At 37.1% G+C, this 20,277-nt stretch overlaps 2 protein-coding genes and 1 long non-coding RNA gene across 4 annotated transcripts; 1 reads left to right on the top strand and 2 right to left on the bottom strand.

Annotated features, from left to right (window-relative positions):
* Positions 1 to 940: 940 nt before the first annotated feature.
* Positions 941 to 4,762, bottom strand: LOC102224338 (microfibril-associated glycoprotein 4-like). The gene is made up of 6 exons (XM_023340579.1): positions 4,612 to 4,762; positions 3,878 to 4,033; positions 3,136 to 3,174; positions 2,873 to 2,969; positions 2,631 to 2,798; positions 941 to 1,918 (listed from the first exon to the last, which is right to left on the bottom strand). Exons 1-6 carry the CDS (start codon positions 4,615 to 4,617, stop codon positions 1,665 to 1,667), a joined length of 720 nt encoding a protein of 239 aa, XP_023196347.1. The 5' UTR covers positions 4,618 to 4,762; the 3' UTR covers positions 941 to 1,664.
* A 2,610-nt stretch (positions 4,763 to 7,372) lies between these two features.
* Positions 7,373 to 11,360, top strand: LOC102227185 (stonustoxin subunit alpha-like). The gene is made up of 4 exons (XM_005806723.2): positions 7,373 to 7,476; positions 7,616 to 7,715; positions 8,573 to 10,054; positions 10,308 to 11,360. Exons 2-4 carry the CDS (start codon positions 7,625 to 7,627, stop codon positions 10,823 to 10,825), a joined length of 2,091 nt encoding a protein of 696 aa, XP_005806780.1. The 5' UTR covers positions 7,373 to 7,476; positions 7,616 to 7,624; the 3' UTR covers positions 10,826 to 11,360.
* LOC111609827 lies at positions 10,396 to 14,405 on the bottom strand. 2 transcript variants are annotated; one of them, XR_002753354.1, is made up of 3 exons: positions 14,382 to 14,405; positions 13,107 to 13,229; positions 10,396 to 10,529 (listed from the first exon to the last, which is right to left on the bottom strand). It is a non-coding gene; the product is annotated as an uncharacterized LOC111609827 (long non-coding RNA). The 2 variants fall into 2 exon arrangements; XR_002753355.1 differs by having other exon boundaries at positions 14,238 to 14,405.
* Positions 14,406 to 20,277: the final 5,872 nt, after the last annotated feature.

Raw genomic sequence — 20,277 nt, forward strand, 5'->3', positions numbered from 1 at the left:
TTGATGTTTTTACTCAAAGCCTCTTCTGCTTTGGCTTCGTGTAACGCTGCAACCTGGTGGAAACAAATCAATAAAGCTTTATCTTGACTCTGTGAGGTTCCTTATAATTTGCTTCCTGTTTGATAAAGAAGTCACGTTTGAACCATATTTTAATGCTTTATTTTTTATAAGGAAGCAACAAAAAGTTATAAAACATGCAAATAGAATTTGGCGATAAATTCAATTGTCACAAAGCAATAAGATGTTCAGATGAGACAGTTTCAATACTCTCTAACCCTGAATGAAAACCTTTGAGGTGTATCTTTGTGCTCTTTCAATCAGATTTAACATATTATTTCAGATTTCTCGCATACAAGGAATACATATGGGTTAGAGAGAATTTGAATTATTAACTAAACATTTTTCAAGCCCATTTATTTGGGTCAGCAGTGTTTTGATCAGGCAACGACACAGCCACCTAATCTTCACGAACATTGTGTTTGGATTTGGCTGAAATGTAAAACAGTTTGGTCAACTTCAGGAGTTTTTAAAAAGTGCAACACACATGAACTGATTATTAGCATTACGACACTGATGGACTCTCATTTTCTCCTGAATATAACACAGATCTCATTCTCCAGCTACAATGAGCGTCCAGAAGAAACATGACCTCAGTTCAAACCATGTAACTTTTGATACATTCACAGAAAAGTCAGCTCTTTCCTGTCATGAAGCATTTTCACCATCACAAAAGTCCACTCTCAACAAGTTATTTTTCATTCATTATTGTGTTCAATGAGAACATATTTTATTTTAACCCATAAAAATACAGCAAATAGAAATGTAAAATTGTTCTTCTTAAGTTGGCGTCAGAGTTTTAATAACTTCTAACCTTGACTGGAATTTGTGACTATTTCAATTAATTAAAAAGTATGCAACACAAAGACACATTGCTAGCACAGCAGATAAAATCATATTTTTAATTTACCAATAGCACATTTTAAGGAAGTTAAGCAATGTATTGTTGGGTAACTTCCACAACAACAGATAACAGAGAAATTTATATATTGAAAAAGAAAAGAATTAAGCAGTACAAAACTGAAAAGCCAAGGACAATATGGTGTAATTTAACTGTTTCAATTGACTGAAATTAGGAAGTTGTGATTCAGTTCTCCAAGAATAAGACTAGAAAGTGAAAGGAAATGTTCTGATAATGTAAACAACCTAAATTTAGAGTAGAGTAGCGGAAGATGATTTCAGCTACAGTTTAATAGTCAAGCTAAAGACATGTGAAGTGAAAATTAAAATTTATATTCTGACTGAAGGTCAGCACACCATGGCCTTCAGTAACAACAAAAGCTCACATTTAATTCACAAAATGTAATTACAGTAGACTTTACCTCTTTACTGGGAGTCATAATTTCCTTTGTAGTACATCACCTCATTTGCACAATTTAGGGTGAAATTGTCAGAACCTAAAGATCTCTAAACAATTTTCATGACGGTAAAATGTTGACACTGCTATTGCAAAAGAGTTTGCCCAATAAAAATACCCCACACATGTGATATAAGCAGCAGAAAGATATCTTAACGTGAAAAACAGCAGATGATCGCAGATATATATATATATAGTATATAAAAAAAAACAACAATGTGATGCACTGCTAAACATTTATGCTGCTATTTTACTGAACAGGACGAATCTTAAAGCTGATGGCTTTCAATGAATAGTCGTAGCCTTTCCACGTGGACCAGTCCACTCCAACAGCGTAGAGAGTATCATCAGCTCCCCAGCGATAAACCCCATTGGGGTTGTTCTTATGACAGTTTTCGTACCAAAACCCCCCTAGATATTTTCTGGCACAACTTGATTCAGAACCATCCTGATCTTTGTCAAAGGTGGAAAATTTGAATCCATTATGGGGACTTAGAGAGTCTCCTGCAGGAACAAAGATGAAATTAGCCCACAGTTAGAAACATTTCACTTCAAATGTTATACAGAAACAACTTATAAGTGTTTGTTTTCACCCTCCTTTCATTTTATGTCTTAAAATGAAACTAAATGCAACCAACTGCTTTCAGAGTCAATTACTAGAGAAAATTCTATTAGTAGTTTAATGTAATTTAATATCAATACCATTTACCATTTAATATCAGTATAAATGGAGCTGCTCATTTAGCATGTTATCGAACATAGTGAGCAAAACACACACAGAAAAAAAACATCATAAAGACCCAGGAGTATGGCAGACAGGTCAGGGACAAAACTCAGGTGAGGTTTAATTGAGGAGCTTCAGAGAAGAGAATCTGTTGACAAGACAACTATTTATCTTGCACTACACAAATTTTGCCTGTATGGAAGAGAAGTAAAGAGAATGGCTTTACTGAAATAAAACCACTAAAAGTCTAGTTCTTAGCTTTCTACAAGCCATCAGACAGACACAGCAAATATTTATTTATTTATTGCTCAACATCCAAAACATCTTATACAAAGTAGACTCAGGTGGCTGATTACAAATGGAAACCAAACTTTTTTGATTTTTATATGTGAAAAAAAATTTAAACCATGTATAGTTGTTACAATAATGCACAATTATTTAGTGTTTATCAGAGAAGAGATAAATGAGCTTGTGTCTCAAACACATACTCACCTGCACCTCCATTACTGAATCCAGACACATGCAGAATATATCCATAAGACTCTGGACCAACAGAGAACAAGGAGTAACGAGCAAACGCCTTATTTCCTGCAAAATCCTGCATGTCGACCAGCAGCTCATACTTTTTCCTGAGACTTAAGTGGAAGAGCCTTTCCAGACCTAAAAAACCCCAAAATGTTAATAGATAATTGGTTCTTCTTAAACTTCATGGCTGTTTCAGTTTCAGGTCTCACCAAGCCAGTACTCTCCATCAGCATTCCCAAAGCCCTCCTTGTAATGACCCCAAGGCCTGTAGAAGTTCACGGAGCCGTCCATCCTCCTCTGGAACACCTAAAAAAAAACACAAACAAAAAAACAACTAAAACTGATGTTCTTGAATCTAACATTGAACTGAGAATGATTGTTCATAACAAAGCTCAATGCAGAGCAGCTGATCGCATCAATGAAGATCAATCTGTCTGAAGATGATAAGAAACTGAAGAGTTCAGACACTCACTGTCCACCGTCCTCCCAAAGAGTCCATGTCACAGAACACCTGCAGAAACACAAACAGGACCTGCTCAGACCTGCATCTCTGTTGAACTGATACAGAAGGCAAATCCTAAAATTTACTTCGGCTCATTGCTTTGAAGAATAATGTGAAAATCAAAGATATGACAATAACCTTCCTTCCTATACGGTTCCTATTTTGTTGGGTGATGGCACTCATTAAAACGTAATGCTTGTTACATTGCTGACTGTATGGCGTTTCCTTTACAGCTTTGTATTTTTTTTTTGTTTTTATAATGTAAAGCATTTTATCTGCCTTGCTGCTCAAATGTGTTACACAAATAAACCTGAACTTGTGTTACTGATACGTAATATATTCCAAAATAGATTGTGATATCATTAACAATGCCTTTATGTGGCTCATTCTTTCAGATTTCTTTCATACAACTCATTGAACAATAGAGTTGATCCAATAGTTAACATAACACATGGAACTCATTAAGACAGAAGTCTAAGATACATCTGTTTCCAGATGTGATTTACACTGATGTATTATATCTAGGTTTGGGCAGCCTACGCTTCAAATCAAAAATTGTGATTTAGGATTTTTTTTTTGGGTTGTGATAGGAGAGATAGTTCTGTCCTGTGTGTCTTTTTTGTGTACATTTTCAGGTTATGTTTTTCCTTCTATTAAAACAGCCTAAAGTTATGAAATATTTAAATGTCATCTAATATTTCTTTTACTCTACCTGGACAGCCGACGTGGCCCCAATAGGATAGATAGTGTAAACGCCGCTGGGTTTTCTGTTATCATGGTTATAGATGTCGCTGCAGTCCAGAGGAAGGACAAGAGGCGCACAGCTGGCCCATAGAGGAATCAGGAAGAGCAGGAGAGCTGACAGCAGCTGCAGAAGAACAGATTCCATCTCTTATTAGAAATGCTATGTAAGCACTTTGTTTATGAGAAGGTTAAAGTTTTGTCTCAAAATATATATAATGCAATATGTAGATTCACTTGTGAGAGGTGGGTAAAAACTTCCAAGTCAAAAATAAACAAATAAATGAAAATAACAATGATTTAAGTGCTTTGTCACCACAACAATTTATTGTGGATTTACTTCAATTGACACAGGACCAAAATTATTCGTATGTTAACGTCTGCTAGTTGTTGGCTAACTACCCTTTAGTTTCAAAGACATGATACTGTTTTATGTAGCCATCAACAAGTTCTGGCATTTTTACAGCTGAATATTTGACCACTGTTCTTGGATTGGTTCACTTTAGTTGGCTATTTTTTTGACATAAACTTAAACATCAATATTGAAAAAGAAAACCCCAAACACTAGTTTCTTTGCAGTAAATTAAATAATAAAAACTTAGCAGAAAAAAATTAGGCAAATGTTGGTATGTGATCCTTTGACTAATTTCAATATGTCTTGGGTACAACATAACTAATGCAACCCTAAAACAGCTGTAAACTCACCTTCATGTTCTTAGTTGTGCCGCAGGAAAAGGGATGAAACTGCCAGGAAGAGTTGCTATGAGTTCTGCTATAGCGATCTGATGTCAGTCTCTGGTCTCTCTGAGACTTTTATAAACAACAAATTAGTAAATGATCAACATCGCATACCCAAAACACCTTAGACTTTGTGACAGTGTATTCACGAGAATGTAAACGACGTCTGATTAACATTTAACTAGTGATCATATAAAGCACTTTTTCCATATTTTAATTGGCTGACAAATGAGTCAAAGAGCAGGTGATATTTCCTGCACAAATTTAAGAGCAAGTGTTGCAAGTCAGCTATCATTTAAATTCAAACGTCTAAACTATATCTGTGGCAGAGACTCTATTGCTGTAGCATTTTTATAAACCTTAAAAAAATCAAACAGACCAAGTGATATGCCTACATGGAAAGGAAGGGGAAAAATAGAAAGACGCAATGTAGCAATCAAAACTGTAATAATTAGCCAAAAGTCAAGATAAGAATTTATCTAAGATAACAAAAACTAGTTTGTGTGTGAAGTTGTTGCAGTTTTACAGTTCTCCAGGACTGTTTCAGAGTTTACTCTCTGAAAGAGAACAAGATCTAAGATCTAGATCTATCATCCTATAGCGTCAAAGATGACTGGTTCGTTTTCAGATGTTCATTAAACAAGAATATTAGTAAGGCTATAAGGAAAGATATAACTATGAGTATTAAGGACCCAAGAGGGAACATTGATCTGATGAATGAGGAAGTGTTTCTTTTTATCCCCCGTTTATCTCAGGTTGTCTTTGTACCTGTATCTGGGTCCGGTCTGATTCACGAGAATGTGGGTTAGTGGAACAATATCTGATTAACATTTAACTAGTGATCATATAAAGCATGGATTTCTGTTTTTATTGCTCTTGTGCTGAGAGCCTGTTCCTGCGCTGCCATGATTAGGGTGTCTTCCATAATCTGTTTGTTGGCCATCAGGTGAAGAACGACATCGTTCCATCAGATTTTTGCTTGTGACATCTTCTTTCACAGAGAATGCTGATGTTCACACACTGTGATTTGCATCGTTTGCATCAAGTCAAATATGCATTTCCACTACAAAAAAACATAGCTTAAATCAGTTAGTAAAACTACCCAGATAATTAACTCTCCATAAAGAGCATCTGAAAGAACCTTTTCCTCTGCATCGAGAACTTCAAGATGAAATATAAAATCCTGGGAAGAGATTCATAAAGTCAAAGATGTTGACCAAGAAGGTATTTCCTCAAATGGTGATTGCTAAGCCTAAGATAACAGCCTGAGATCAACTTTATGGAGTGAAGAGACAAGAAAGGAATCGTCACCAAGAATCATTAGTTGTCACCAGAAGTTGGTCCAGAAGCTGATTGCTGGAAATATTAACTCTGCATGAACTGGAATTACTCAGAACAAACTCACAGCTGAAACTGTGTTGCTGAAGGAAAAAGGCTTAGTCAATATCTGTGTTCATTTTCACATGAAGCTGCTGCTGTTTAATAAGTTGTCTGTGTGAGAGGATTCTTCACTGACAAGTCAAAACTCTTCCTAAATATCTGACAGCAAGATGTGTTCATTGTTCTTTGTACAAGTGGGGCAGATGATGTGATCTATGATGGTAGATCACTCTCTGAGGAAAAAAAACAACATGTAACCCTCTACCCAGCCAACACACACACTTTGAAACTCCACAGGGTGAAAATAATCTGCTGATTTATGAGAGCAACAAGTCCAAACTCCTGCTTAACATTGAAACCAGAATGTATTTGTACACAGTAGATACACAGGATCTACATTTTATTTAGAACTCAAATGCTTTATTTCTGTCTTCTGACTGAAGATCAATAAAAGAAAAAAAAGAAAAGAAAAAGCTTTAATATTAAATTAGTGCAGTCGATCTCAGTCACCATTGCAATACCAAGACTCTTATATCTTTTAGAGTGAAATTCACCATCCATTTTAAAATGTTTCTAACCCCCCTTCTGGGGTAATTTGAGGATACGGAACAAATCAACCTTTAGTATTTGAGCATCAAGCCATGGCAGAACAATCTAGCCTTTGTCGACATTAGGAGGAAACATGCCTAGACTTTTCTTGCTGTGAGTCTTACTGGAATTCCTGAGACTTTACTGTTGTTCGGGCAAAGCAACAAGTCAAAACCAATCCTGAACATCTTGAACCAAAATAATTATCCACTGGATCAATAAAGTAGTTTAAAGCAAAACTCTAACCTTAGAATCTCAAAGAGATACATCATTATTCAGTAATGATCCTGACTGAGGATCATCTTTTAAATGTTTCTAAAATCCTTCCTGGGGTGAATCTGAGGACATGGAACAGATCGATCTTTAGATTTTGAACATCAAGCCGTGGAAAAATAAATCCATGAATCCATCACCGCCGCCAACATCCACCATTCATCTTCCCAAGTCAAAAGTCTTCCTAAATATCTGACCGCAAGATGTGTTCATTGTTCTTTGTACAGGTGGGGCAGATGATGTGATCTATGATGGTAGATCACTCTCTGAGGAAAAAAACAACATGTAACCCTCTACCCAGCCAACACACACTTTGAAACACCACGGGGTGAAAATAATCTGCTGATTTATGAGAGCAACAAGTCCAAACTCCTGCTTAACATTGAAGCCAGAATGAATTCTTGTATGTATTTTCTTGGCACGTCGGACAGATCCTCAATAGTTCATTGAGTTCTACATGTCACAGAGACTTGAACAAGTGGGTGTTCCAGATACTTCAGTGGGAGTAGCTATAAAGATATAAGAACAAACCCCAAATCAAGAACTCAAACAAGTCAAAAAAGCTTCCACTGAACAACTCGTCTTCATCAGGTAGGGAAATCCTCATGTTTCTGAAGAGCTGCATAATTGTTTGCTTGTCATCATTTTATCCAACAACATAACAGATTTATTTCACAGTTCTGGAATTGTTTCTGTATTTACCACCTGATTTTTCTGTCTGTCCTCTTAGATCAGAGACATGTCCTCAAATCAGGTTGAGATTGCTGCCCTCGGCCGGCCTTTCGCCTTGGGAATGCTGTATGATGCTCGCAAAGATCAGCTGATAACAGGTGAGAACAAACCTGCTCATTTCTGGAGATGATTTAGACTCAAACAGGGGGCAGATAGTTGTGGTTTGAAACTGTGTTTCCCAATTCTGAGCCTCAAGGGCAACTGCCCTGAATGTTTTAGCTGCTTCCTTGCTTTGGTACAAAGACATTTGATGAATTGCAAACAGTTGAGTCAGGAGCGTTAAAGCAATGAAAGTCACACAGGTCAAACAATTCATCAGGAAGAGTAAAATAAATATATACAGTACAGACCAAAAGTTTAGACACACCTTTTAATTCAATGAGTTTCCTTTATTTTCATGACTATTGACATTGTAGATTCACACTGAAGGCATCAAAACTATGAATAACACATGTGGAAATATGCACTAAACAAAAAAGTGTAAAACAACTGAAAATACTCCTTATATTCTAGTTTCTTCAAAGTAGCAACCTTTTGCTGTGATTACTGCTTTGCACACACTCTGCATTTTCTTGAAGAGCTTCAAGAGGTCGTCACCTGAAATGGTTTTCACTTCATAGGTGTGCCCTGTCAGGTTAATAAGTGGGATTTCTTGCCTTATAAATAGTCATGAAAATAAAGAAAACCCATTGAATTAGAAGGTGTGTCCAAACTTTTGGTCTGTACTGTATATAGGAGTATAAAGGAGGAGTATAAATCGCTTTTATTTACAACTTTTTAAATGTGAGGGAGACCATGTCCACGTTGATGAAACGTTCATGTGACAAGTGTTCAGTTGCCTGATATTAAACAAATATTTTGGAAATGGGAAGCTGGAGTACATGCAGAGAACCCACAGAGAGAAAACTCCATGCAAAATCTAATCTAATTTAATGTGTTTTTGTGGATTCTACAGGTTTCACGCTTTGCAACACAGAAACAATCAAGAAGAACAGTTCTACTAAGGGTCAGAACAGCAGCTCTTATCACGTTACTGCATCCGACACCCTTGAATCCAAGTCTTCTCTGCTGGATGTGAATGTGTCGCTTAAAGCCAGTATCCTGGGTGGTCTGGTTGAGGTTGGAGGATCGGCCAGTTATCTGAATGATAAGAAAAAATTTAAGAACCAGAGCAGAATCACCCTTCAGTACAAAGCCACAACTACATATGAGCATCTGTCTCTGTCTCATATTGACAAGAAGGAACTGGATGCTAAATGTTTTAGTCCAGATCTCAGTGCAACACATGTCGTGACAGGCATACTCTACGGAGCAAATGCCTTCTTTGTGTTTGACAGTGAGAAGTTAGACTCAAGCAGTCTTCAGAAGATTGGGGCCAGCGCAGAAGTTGCAATTAACAAAATTCCAGTCTTTAGTTTTGAGGCGAAAGTTAAAGTAGAGCTCACTGATGAAGAAAAAGCTGTAACTAATAAGTTCTCCTGCAAATTCTACGGAGACCTAATTCTCGACAAGAACCCTGCGACCTTTGAGGACGCAGTGAAGACGTACTCCAGGCTTCCAGAGCTCCTTGGAAAAAATGGAGAGAATTCAGTTCCTATTAAAGTCTGGCTGACTCCTCTGAAGGATCTGGAACCATCTGCATCAGAGCTGATGGGAGACTTTTCTGTTGGTTTGGTCAGAAAAGCAACAGACACTCTGGAAAGTATCAGAGAAATGGAAATGAGATGCAATGAGGCTCTGGATGAGAAAGTGGTGGAATGTTTTCCAGAGCTTTATAAAAAGCATAAGCGCTTCCATAATCTCTGCAATGACTACACAACAATGCTCAGACAAACCATGCAGAAGAAGATTCCCCTGATTCGTGAAGGTAAAGAAGATGAAAAGTCTGTAGAGAAACTCCTTGATGACCACAAAAAGTCTCCATTCAGTGAGGAAAACTTAGATAAGTGGTTAGATAACGCAGAGAGAGAAATCAACATTATCAAATCATGTGCAGATATTATGGAGGGAGTCAAAACGGTCCCAGATGAGTCTGACTTGGACAGAGAAGCTCTGGCTGCAGGTGTAGAAAATGCTCTCTGCTTTGTTTTCACCTCTGTGGAAACTGATGACCCCTTCACTGAGCAGATGACCAACTATTTGAGCAGAGATAAGGCAGCACCCCCACCCAGTGTGACTGCACCCACTAAGGACCACTGGTTCTTCTCCAATGAGATTGTAACCACCATGAGGGAAAAGGCCAAAGAGTTCTACACCACTGCCAAGAACCTGAAAAGCAGCAGCAAATTTCGTTTCCTTGTAGCAGTTCTTCCAAATAAGAAATTCAAAGGAGCAACCATCTACCAGTACATGGACGGCCTTCTAAAAACTGAAGACTTCTCAAAACCTGTTATTACTGATGTCACAGCCAACTTAGATCGAAGAGATCTCTTATATTGTAAGTACATTATCTTCATGATATTGTTTAAATACGTGATTTTAATTTGAGCCAAGATGTTGAGAGTGAGGCCTTTCTTTTAAGGAAAGGATTCATATTCTTCTAAAACAAAAGATGTGTTTAAATTAAGCTAATACCATCTCATATTATCATTTATTGCAGTAGTACATTTATATTTACATAATAACTTGTTCTAAAATGAACTAAAAATAACTAATCAGACTTTAACAGACTGTCTTCCTATGTCATCCAGACTACTGTGATCTGACCTTGGACCCAAACACAGCCACTGACTCTCTCGAACTTTCTGAGGGAAACAAGAAGGCGAGGCTCACTGCGAATACTCCTCAGGATGGCTCAGTTCCTCATGTTCTGTGCACCGAAGGCCTGACTGGTCGTCATTACTTTGAGGTCACATGGAGCCCAGGTGACTCCACATACGCTGGTGTAGTTCTTGCATGCACTGGTGGAAAACCTGGAAAGCAAAAAACATTTGAGCATTATCACAAATATTATGGTTTGCGTTGTCTGTACGGAATGTACTTGGCAGACCAAAGCCAAACCATGAGCTATGATGTTCATCCACCAGAAGGATGCAACAGGTTCGGGGTCTATCTGGACTATCCTGTTGGTACTGTGTCCTTCTTTGCTGTATGGGGAAAAACTCTGCATCACCTGCACACCTTTAAATACAACTTCACTGAACCAGTTTACCCAGGTCTTTACATTGTACTGAAAGATAACCATGCAGCCTTCTGCCCAGCTGAATAACTGATGGTCAGATGTTGGTGATGGGCTTGGTTTGGTCACGATTTGTTGTGCAGCTAAAAGTGAAGCAAATTAAAAACATGAGATGTTTAGTCTGCTGTAGTGTTTTATTTCATTATCTAAATCTATCAGCTTGTCAAATCTTAGGGCACTATTTTTGGATATACAGTAGATGCGGTGTATGTTTTGTTTTGTTATGTTAAGCTTACGTGGAGCTTGAGAATTTTTTATTCAGTTTCGTGTTGAGGCTAACGCATGTCTTTTTGTGATTATCAGTTTTGTGTTTTTGTTCACAGCTGTAAAACAAATTAAATTTACATATCATGCAAAACTTTGAGCCACTTGTAAAAGATTAAATAACCCAAGTAGTGAGTAAGATAAAACCATGGTTCATGTTTTTCTGACATTTAATCCTGGATTTTTTTAATATTTTTGGCTTAGTTTTGTGTTTCAAGGAAATGTGCTGCATGTTGTCTTTGGCTGTGTGTAATGCTGCCCCCTGGTGGGAATAATCAATAAAGCTGGATCCTGAATTGAACTGTGTGAACTGATTATTTGCACCTTGTAAAATAATTCAGTAAAGTTGGACTTATATTTCAATGCTGTGAAATTATTCAACACTACGTTCAGTTTTAACATTTCAATCAAATTTTAACCTTTCCTTATAGAAAAGTGACAAAACGCTGCAAAACAATCACCGACAATTTGATGATGAATACAAATATAACAAAAGAATTCATGTTAATTTGAGGGTTTTATCTTCAGCTTAAGATATTTTATGGCTTTGGCTGATTCATTTCTCTCTAAATTCTCAATGAAAAAAAAAGGAACCATAACTTTGGCAAAAATAAAAAGGGATTTACTTTGAAAGTGTATTCACAGAGCAAAGATTGATCTCTGCTTTAGCCTCAGACACCCAGAGTCATTTCCCTGGAAAGGTTCTGGTCCTCGGATTGGAAATATGAAATTTTATAAAATTATATGTAGTCACATTCTACCGCAATCTTAATGGCAACAAAAATAATTTTTTCTGATGTTTTAAAACATAAAAAACATGATAATAGTCTCAACAACACTGAAACCTACTGAAGTAAAGTTTAAACATCTGGCAAACTTTTTTTTAATCGGATCAGATATAATTTTATTCTAATTGGACTTGTGATTAGATTAGTTTTAGATTGTTTTTGTGAAAACTGAATCTCTCTCCCAAAGCGAAAAAGAATTTTCTTAAACAACTGTAAAACTCAGCAAATTCTTGTTGAACTCCTTAGGTCAAAAGAGTGCAAGAGTTTGTTTATATTAGTTTTTATTGTAGCATGAAGCAGCTCCTGTGAGAAAAAGATTTTTCTTGGCAATAGGATTTTTTTCCCCAGACAAGTCTTAACTTCTGCTGATGGCAGAATGTGTCAATTGTTCTTTGTGTAAGGACTCAATGTTTACCCACTGGCACCACATATTTCACACATCTGTGAAAAAAAACCCGCTGGTTCGTGAAAACCATGTCTGCCTTTGCCTGGGCATAACTTCTATACATGCAAATCAAACCTAAAACATATAACACACATGTCCTTTGGAAAACTTGTCAAAACATATTTTTTAAATCCTTTTCAAATGCCTTCTTGGTAAAAGAAGAGCTCAGTGACTTTTTTCTTGACTTTTCTTGATTCATCTGAATTCTCAAATAGCCACTAAGCTGTTTCTGCCTCCCCAGAGGTTCCATATCCTGTTGCTGACAGACTTATTGAATCCACTAAGACATTTAAACTTTGACTGCTTGTGTCAAAAACTGAAATTTGGGTCCTCAGTTCGATACCTTTGCATACTGTTCTGTAGTATCTGAGAAAACCTTGGCATACTTAACTAATTTTGTGTTACTTTCTGCTTTTCTGGATTCATAATTTGTTTAAAATGCACAAACCCAGAGTTTTACAACAGGGTAAATTTGTTAGAACTGCTTCTTTGGAACTTCTAGTTTCTTCAGAACTGATTCTACAGAGCAGATAGAGCCACACATAGCATGTGGTCTATTTGACTACAACTTCATATCGAAGGAAGACATGCAAACACATAAATAATTTAATTTTGCTTGTCCACCAGCTCTGGGTAGATCACATTGCATCAACATCTGTCCATTTGTTACATATGGAGAAATTGTTTGCTGCCAATTTTCTAAACTTGATTTCATTTAAAACTTGATCTAAGTTATTCTAACACCTAATTGTATTAGGAACTCTATAACCTGTTCTGATGTTTATCAGACGTATTATACTTTGTATTGTCTGACCTGAAAGTGCACCGTAGGGCAAAGCCAAGGCGGGACGGAGTATCAAGTTCATCCTCCAGAAGGATGCAACAGGTTTGGGGTGTATTTGGACCATCCTGGTGGTGCTGTGTCCTTCCTTGCCGTCTGCGGAAAAAAACTGATTCAAAACAGAATAAATAACGTCTGTGTAAACCAAATGAATCCTTGTTAGTGCAAACTTTGCATTTTTCAATTATGTGATTCTGACTCCACAGCTGTCCCTCAGTTAGTTGGCAAAACCTTTGTCAACCAACCATCATATCTCTTCTGCTTACACATAGCAGATGAGATATGATGTGTCTTTAATGTAGCAAATATCAAAAGCTCAAAAACTGTTTTGGCAGTTGGTGAGTAAAGTGACCATCGATATTACAGGATTTTATAAAATGTGACTTAAGGCTGAGATGCTGATGTTTGGATATGTAAAAATATATATTCTGTCTGCATATAAATCTATAAATAGTTTGGTTTCTGTCAGTTCTGTAAAGACGCAAGAGAGAGAACAAAGCGAATTTCTCTTTTATATTGACCAATAATTAAATTTTACTTAATTTAACAAGCTATTGGCTCCTGTGCTTTATGATATATTTCATCCTATTTGATGACTGCTCTAAATATTTTCACGTTCTACGAACAAATGACGCAATGATGTTCTGGGTAAAATGTAGAAAAACGGGTGATTGTATTGTTTTTTTTTTTCAGTCTGTCTGCTTAACCTAAGGTCACGCGAAGACTCGTTGCCGTGGCAACCAATAAACAACAGCCCCAGGAGCGCAGACCAAAGATCACGTTCAAGTGCATCGGGAATTAACACACACAAAAAAACAAACATTTTCCACACAAAAAACAGAACATTCTGTCCGGTGCAGATTTATATTTTTGAATTTTCATTTTGCGATCAGTAGGAAGAGATCGCCTGAACTCTCGCGGTGGTTGATTAGCTAACTTAAACACCCGCTCTCCTGATTATCTGTCAGAAAATCAATGTGGGTCGCCTTATTTTTGTGCTAATTGAACCGAAATACTCGCTGCGCAAGCTAAAGTAATAAAAGTTAAGCTAGCATAGCTAACCTACGCTCCACTTTTTTATATGTATATTAGTTTTTTACTGACCCGTGAAGTGTGATCCCTCAGCCTTGTTGTCTTGCTATCGTAGTATTGACAATTAACACAGCAAGAAAAGTGGTGTTTTTGACCCTGTATACTGACGTGAGCGACAGCAACCGACAGCTAGCAGGGCAGCGCATTGTCACTCACGGGAGTCAAAAGCTGTCGGATGCGGAGTCCCGTAAAGGAGGTGCGGGAGAGCGGGCTGGCGGGAGGTGTTAAAGACTCTACTTAGCATACGAATAGCCTAGCATATGCAAACACGCTTCAGCGGACCACCGTGGATTCTCATTGGAGGAAAAACAATGACATCACAATCCATCACTGACATGTGATTGGTTGGTTGATGTGCCCCCATTGGACAGCACACGTTTTTATAAATAAACCCCGCCCCAATAATAGTAACTTGTAGTCATTTTTTTTTATATAAAATTTGTGTCAAATTTGTATATTTTATGTACTGTATGTAAAATATGTGTCTTGATATTTTGTAAAAAGGTATTTGTAAGCATTTCTTCTGATAAGTTTAGATTAGTTGCGTTGCATAGTTTTAGTTCATGGTTGATCTTTCTTTTCTTATAAAACAATAATCTAATTAACAAAACATCTCATGGACGTTTTATTCTGAACTATCATCCAAGTCTACTCACTGAGTTTCTGGTTAAGAAACAAAAATATCGATGTTATCACGATGAGTGTGTTGTTGCTTTTAGGGCTTTCGTATCTGTTTATAGGTGAAACACTGCCACCTGTTGGGGAAAACAAACAAACAAGCTCAAACCTGAATTAAACTCTGAAGTGTTATTTCATTTTAATTTTAGTTCTTAGTGACTGCAGTGGAGATATGACCATAGCTTACACGTATCCTGTTCAAACATATTCCAATTGGACAGATTGGTTGACTTTAAATGTCTTTATTACCTTCCAGAACCTGCAACTGTTGAGAAGGTTTCAAAGTGGCATTTGTCATGCAGACGGGATGGATTGGCAGCAGCGATTAGAGGCACACCATTGTTCATGCTTTATGGTTGGACCAAAGAACTTCTTGTTAAAATACCTCCACTGTCACTACAGGATATCTGTACAATGCAAGTACGCTATAAAATCAACCTCATCAATGAGCCATATAGCTTATATAAGTTAGGTTTGTTGTGGTGTTGCATGAGTTCTACATTCCGTTGAAACTTCTGTGACATCAACACAATGTCCTGACAATCAGTTTGTAACTTTGAGCTAAACTTAAAACTGAAAAATAAAGAAAAACATAGGCCTTTTAAAAACACAATTCAATATCAAGTACCATAAGAGCCAGTCACTTTGACATTTTAACGTTGACTGCAATTTTATAAAATAAATTACACACTACGCAACTTAAACCTAAATGAAACTTATTTTGTTTTTCCAAAATTCCTGATGTTTTTATATATTTTTTGTCAGAGAGACAAATATATTTAAGGTGTTCCTCAATAATCAGAGTGGGAATTTGTTTTAAATATAAATAACCATGACTTAACAGGGTATTATTTTAAACTACAATATAGTGCCTGAAGAGATGGGAAATTTTAAATAAAAATCAATCGAGACTAGAACTTCTTATATTTTTCCACTAGGGGGCAGTGTAACAAAAATTATAGAGCAGAAGAACCTCAGTTTTTCAGCAATCAACATCATCCACACCGTGTGAAAAAGCCATGTTTTATTGCTCCAAAAGCAGTGATTAACTGAATCATGTTTAAGAATCGACATGTACAGATGTCTCCTGAATGATATATTCTATTTATTTCATGAAAATAAAAAGCAAAAACCTAACATAATTTGAAAATCACACAAAAGCAAAAATGTACTCATAGAAATTATGATTAGATACAGACAGATTTCCCTTTTATTTCTATATATGGAATAGTTAAAAGACAGATGATTTGTTTCTCATAATAGAAAACGTAGCCACAAAACCCCTAAATGTTACCAGCAAAATATAACCCTGTTTACTCACATTTTCCCAATGGGTCATCTCTTCAGTTGCAGCTGTCCCATCAGGAACACCAGAGTTTGAAAAGTCATTGGTTATCTGCAAACCGTCACTGTATGCAGATGGTTGCTCCTTTGAAAGTTCTTCTTCTTTTGGCAGAACTGCTACAAGAAAACACAATCTGCTGCTGTTCTTCTTGGTAATGCAAGCTGAAATTATAAGGATGCTGACATTATGTGTGAAATTGTGTGCTTCCAGGCCAGCTAAGAAAAGTTTCTGGGTCTTACGCTGGGTCTCCTACCTGCGGGATATGTATGGTTAACCTCACCAGGAAGGCACCCAAACTAGATTCCCAAACCAGATGGCCAAGCTTTGTACCCTATTCCTAAGGGAGAGTCCTGACATCATGCTGAGCAAACTAGTTTTGGCCGCTTGTATCTTGTGATCTTTTTCTTTTGGTCAATATCCAGAGATTGCGAGAGTGTGAACATAGATCAACCAGTAAATTGAGAGAGAGAGACGGTTTTCTGCAGCTTTTAGATGTGTTCATGGTTCAGCACACCTGTGATGGAGACCATGGGTTCCATCCCATGTTGATTATTGATATTATGTTGTTTTCAGTTCAAATGTGTTTGTATTAGTTTTTGTTTAGTTATATTGTGACATTTGGTGAACATTCTTTGTGGGGGGGAGACTGGCCATCTTTCCTGTTCGGAGAATGTGGGAGAGAGGGGGAAATGTCAGTTTGTTTTGATTTAGATTAGTTCAATTTGAGTTAATTGAGTATTTGCCTTTCTGGGTGTGTCTCAGCAAGGTGGATCAGAGAGGGAGACGAATGCTCCTGGAGCATACCAACTTCCATTAAGAGGGGGAATACTCTGAGGATTTATATTTAGTTATATTTACTTTTGATTGACTTTAGATTAGTTTAATTTTAATAATTTGCATGCATGTAAATATTTGTTGGATCATTTATTGTTAGGTTTGTGTAAGTAGTGTTTGTTTGTCTTTTCTTTTTGGATCACCCCTTTACCTGGTGTAAGTGTTGGAACTTGCCTCAGGTATAAATGTCAGCTTCTTTGTTTCACTAAGAGAGGGTGCTGGTGTAATGAAGATTTGGAGCTCCCAAATAAATCCACCTCAAAGACATTTGTTGCCTCACTTCCTTCTTGAAACGCAGAGCCTCCGCCGGTCAAAGTGACAACACCTGATTCAAATGGCTGAATTAACTCCTCGGTATGCAGTTACGTTCTCTAGAGTTCTGCTATTGACCTGATTTTGTGACTCAGGCATGTAGCATAGGATGCAGTGCAGAAAAGGTGAACAATGCCCAGACATTTCAGTGTCTTGGGCCAAATCTCATTCACTTGTGGCATCCTGAGATTGTACAGAGTTTAAACTCCATCATCGACCAATGAGACAGTGACAAACTTACCTTCTCCCAAGTTCTCAGAGCTTTTCTTTTTAGCAGTGTTTCTCTCCTGAGTGAGAACACTGAAATACCTACTTATTTATATACCTCTGGAAGAACTTCTGGACCAACACACCTATGTTCCACTGAGTCTCGCTCTACTGGAGACACCGCCTGTTAAAAGGAGTCTTTCTTTTCCACTGTTGCCACATACAGTACATGCTCAATATTAGGGATTATTATCGAACTTAACTACTCAATGTAAACAACCCTTCTTGTCACTTTTGGGAAATAATGGGGCCTACAAAATGTGACATAATTTAGAAAAGTAGGAAAATAAAAATTCAGAGGTAAAAGAGAAGATGTAAAATATCAGAAATAGCAAATAGAACTGCAAAACCGAAATGAAGTTGGAGGTAGTGCGGCATGGCGGCAGATTGACAGGACAAATTATGTGCAGACAGGAGAGAGGAAGAACTGTTCCAGGTCACATGCCGGGCCTGTTCACCAACACGACGAACAACACTGGGGTCTGTCAAACTGCCTCAGCGCCTCACATTAATTGCCCACTCTACACTCTGCTGAGCAAATGCAACACGAAAGATCCTGAGCAGGATAAGAAGGATGTTCTTGATTACAGTAAAGTGATAGGATGAGACACAAGGGTGGCATTTCTGGAGAAATGTCTTGGAAACTGTCCTTTGTTACTAACTGTTTCACCGAGTACCAGCACCATTTGCCTGCTCTGTCTTAGATCTCAGTGTTGAGATTACTCCGACAGACAGGAACAGACATTTATGTCCATCCATTTCAAATAAGCCCAATAGAAACATATGAAGGGTTTGCAGGACATAATTTCACTGTATGGGTTATCCAAAAAGCAAAAAATGGCATCTCAGGTTTGAGGTTTTTCCTTTACTTGGATAAAAACTTTAAAATCGACTTAGATTAGTGTCGTAAAGACCTAAAATATGACCTGAACCCCTGGCCTGAAACTTGAGTTTTTGTTAAAGTTTTTATCTCATGCAATGAGGAGTGAAATGAAACCACTATATGGTTGTGTTTTCTGCACACGTATGGCTGCAAAAGAGGATATGGTCCATTGTTAGCCATTACTTACAAATTTGGGCATGCAGGCCAGTCCACAATCCTAACTTAGTAATGTCAAATTTATCGGGGAGAATTGGTTAAAATTCTAGAAAAAATTTAAAAATACCTTAAAAAATGTATGTCTACGAAACACTAAGGAACTATCTGTAGAAATCTGGCTTTGAAAAAAAAACCTAAAAATGTTCAAAATGATCTTGCTCTAGCTCTGTGGAATTAAAAACATAACATTCATTAAATGATTCATATTTCATGGACAGCCGTAGTGGTGGAGCGTCATAGTCTTTGAAAAGTTCAAAATTATTTTCCCTGATTACAAATGCACATACACTAACACTCTTCCTACAGAGCTGGTTTGTTTGTCTTTTTTGCTGGTTCAATTTTTTACCTGTAAAGTAGAAGAAGAAGAAAGAAAAGGGTAAATCTCCATATTGGATGTGGAATTTCCAGATGCAAAGCAGACTCTTACTGAAAATGTTCAAATTCTACACAAAAGGTTTTTTTTTTCTTTTTTAAATCAATAACTAAGGAGAAATAAAAATCCTTTAAGTTGCCATGGTATCCTCTTATGCTTTTGGATGTTGGCTGTTTGAAGCTTGTAGTAATTTTCAATCAATTTAATTCAATACAGTACAAAGGAGATAGTGCACACTACAGGTAGTGTTTCTTAATAATGTGGTTTGGGTTTTTTAAAATTTTGAACTGGCACTGTGCCTGCTACTCCTAACATTTTGCGCCATGTTCCTCATGGTTAGCGACATGAATGCTAAGTAGCTGATAAAGTCAATTACTTTCAAGCATTTCTTTTGAAGTCTAGACACTAACAACACTGACAAAAAAAAAAGTTTCTGAAGGTGTTCTTTGAAATGTACTTCAAAATTATGGCAGGATGTCAAGCAAGATTAAACAAAAAACAAAAAACCTGGTCACAGAATCCCATTTGTTCCAGTGGTTTGTTATCTGATATTTCTTGGACTACTGTAAGTCATGCAAACACACAGCAGTGAGCTACAGGTGTCTTGACCTGTTAGAGGTTTTGAGGGCAGGGGAAAAGAATTGAGATGAACCCAAAAGACAAAATGACGGTACTCATCTGACTGAATGAAATGAAACTGAGCGTAACTCAACCTGATAAGACAATGCTTGATTTTATAGGAAACACTCAGAGATTTTTTTCTTGTTGTAATAAAATGATATATGTACATACTGTACATAACATAAAAGACACAACCAATTTTTCATGGTTTGAATTTAAATATAACATTTTCTATTTTAAATCAGGTATATTTATGAAGCTGACATGACTTTGAAAACTTCAGATTATTTCACAGTATTTGAGTTAGATAGGAATACACCTGTGGCAACACCTCCAACACACTAATGTCAGGAACATTAAAAGAAGTCAGGCAGGGTATAAAGTATAGACATGTGGATTTTCATGGAACTTCATACAGTTTCCAGAGACCAAAGGACAACTGCTGAAACAGTCTAAACAGGTGACCTCTGCCCATAGCCAGGAGGTTATCATTAACTGCTTACCGGACATCTATTACGTAAGT

Source organism: Xiphophorus maculatus, chromosome 10 (assembly GCF_002775205.1).
Source record: "Xiphophorus maculatus strain JP 163 A chromosome 10, X_maculatus-5.0-male, whole genome shotgun sequence".
In the NCBI taxonomy this organism is placed as follows: domain Eukaryota; kingdom Metazoa; phylum Chordata; class Actinopteri; order Cyprinodontiformes; family Poeciliidae; genus Xiphophorus; species Xiphophorus maculatus.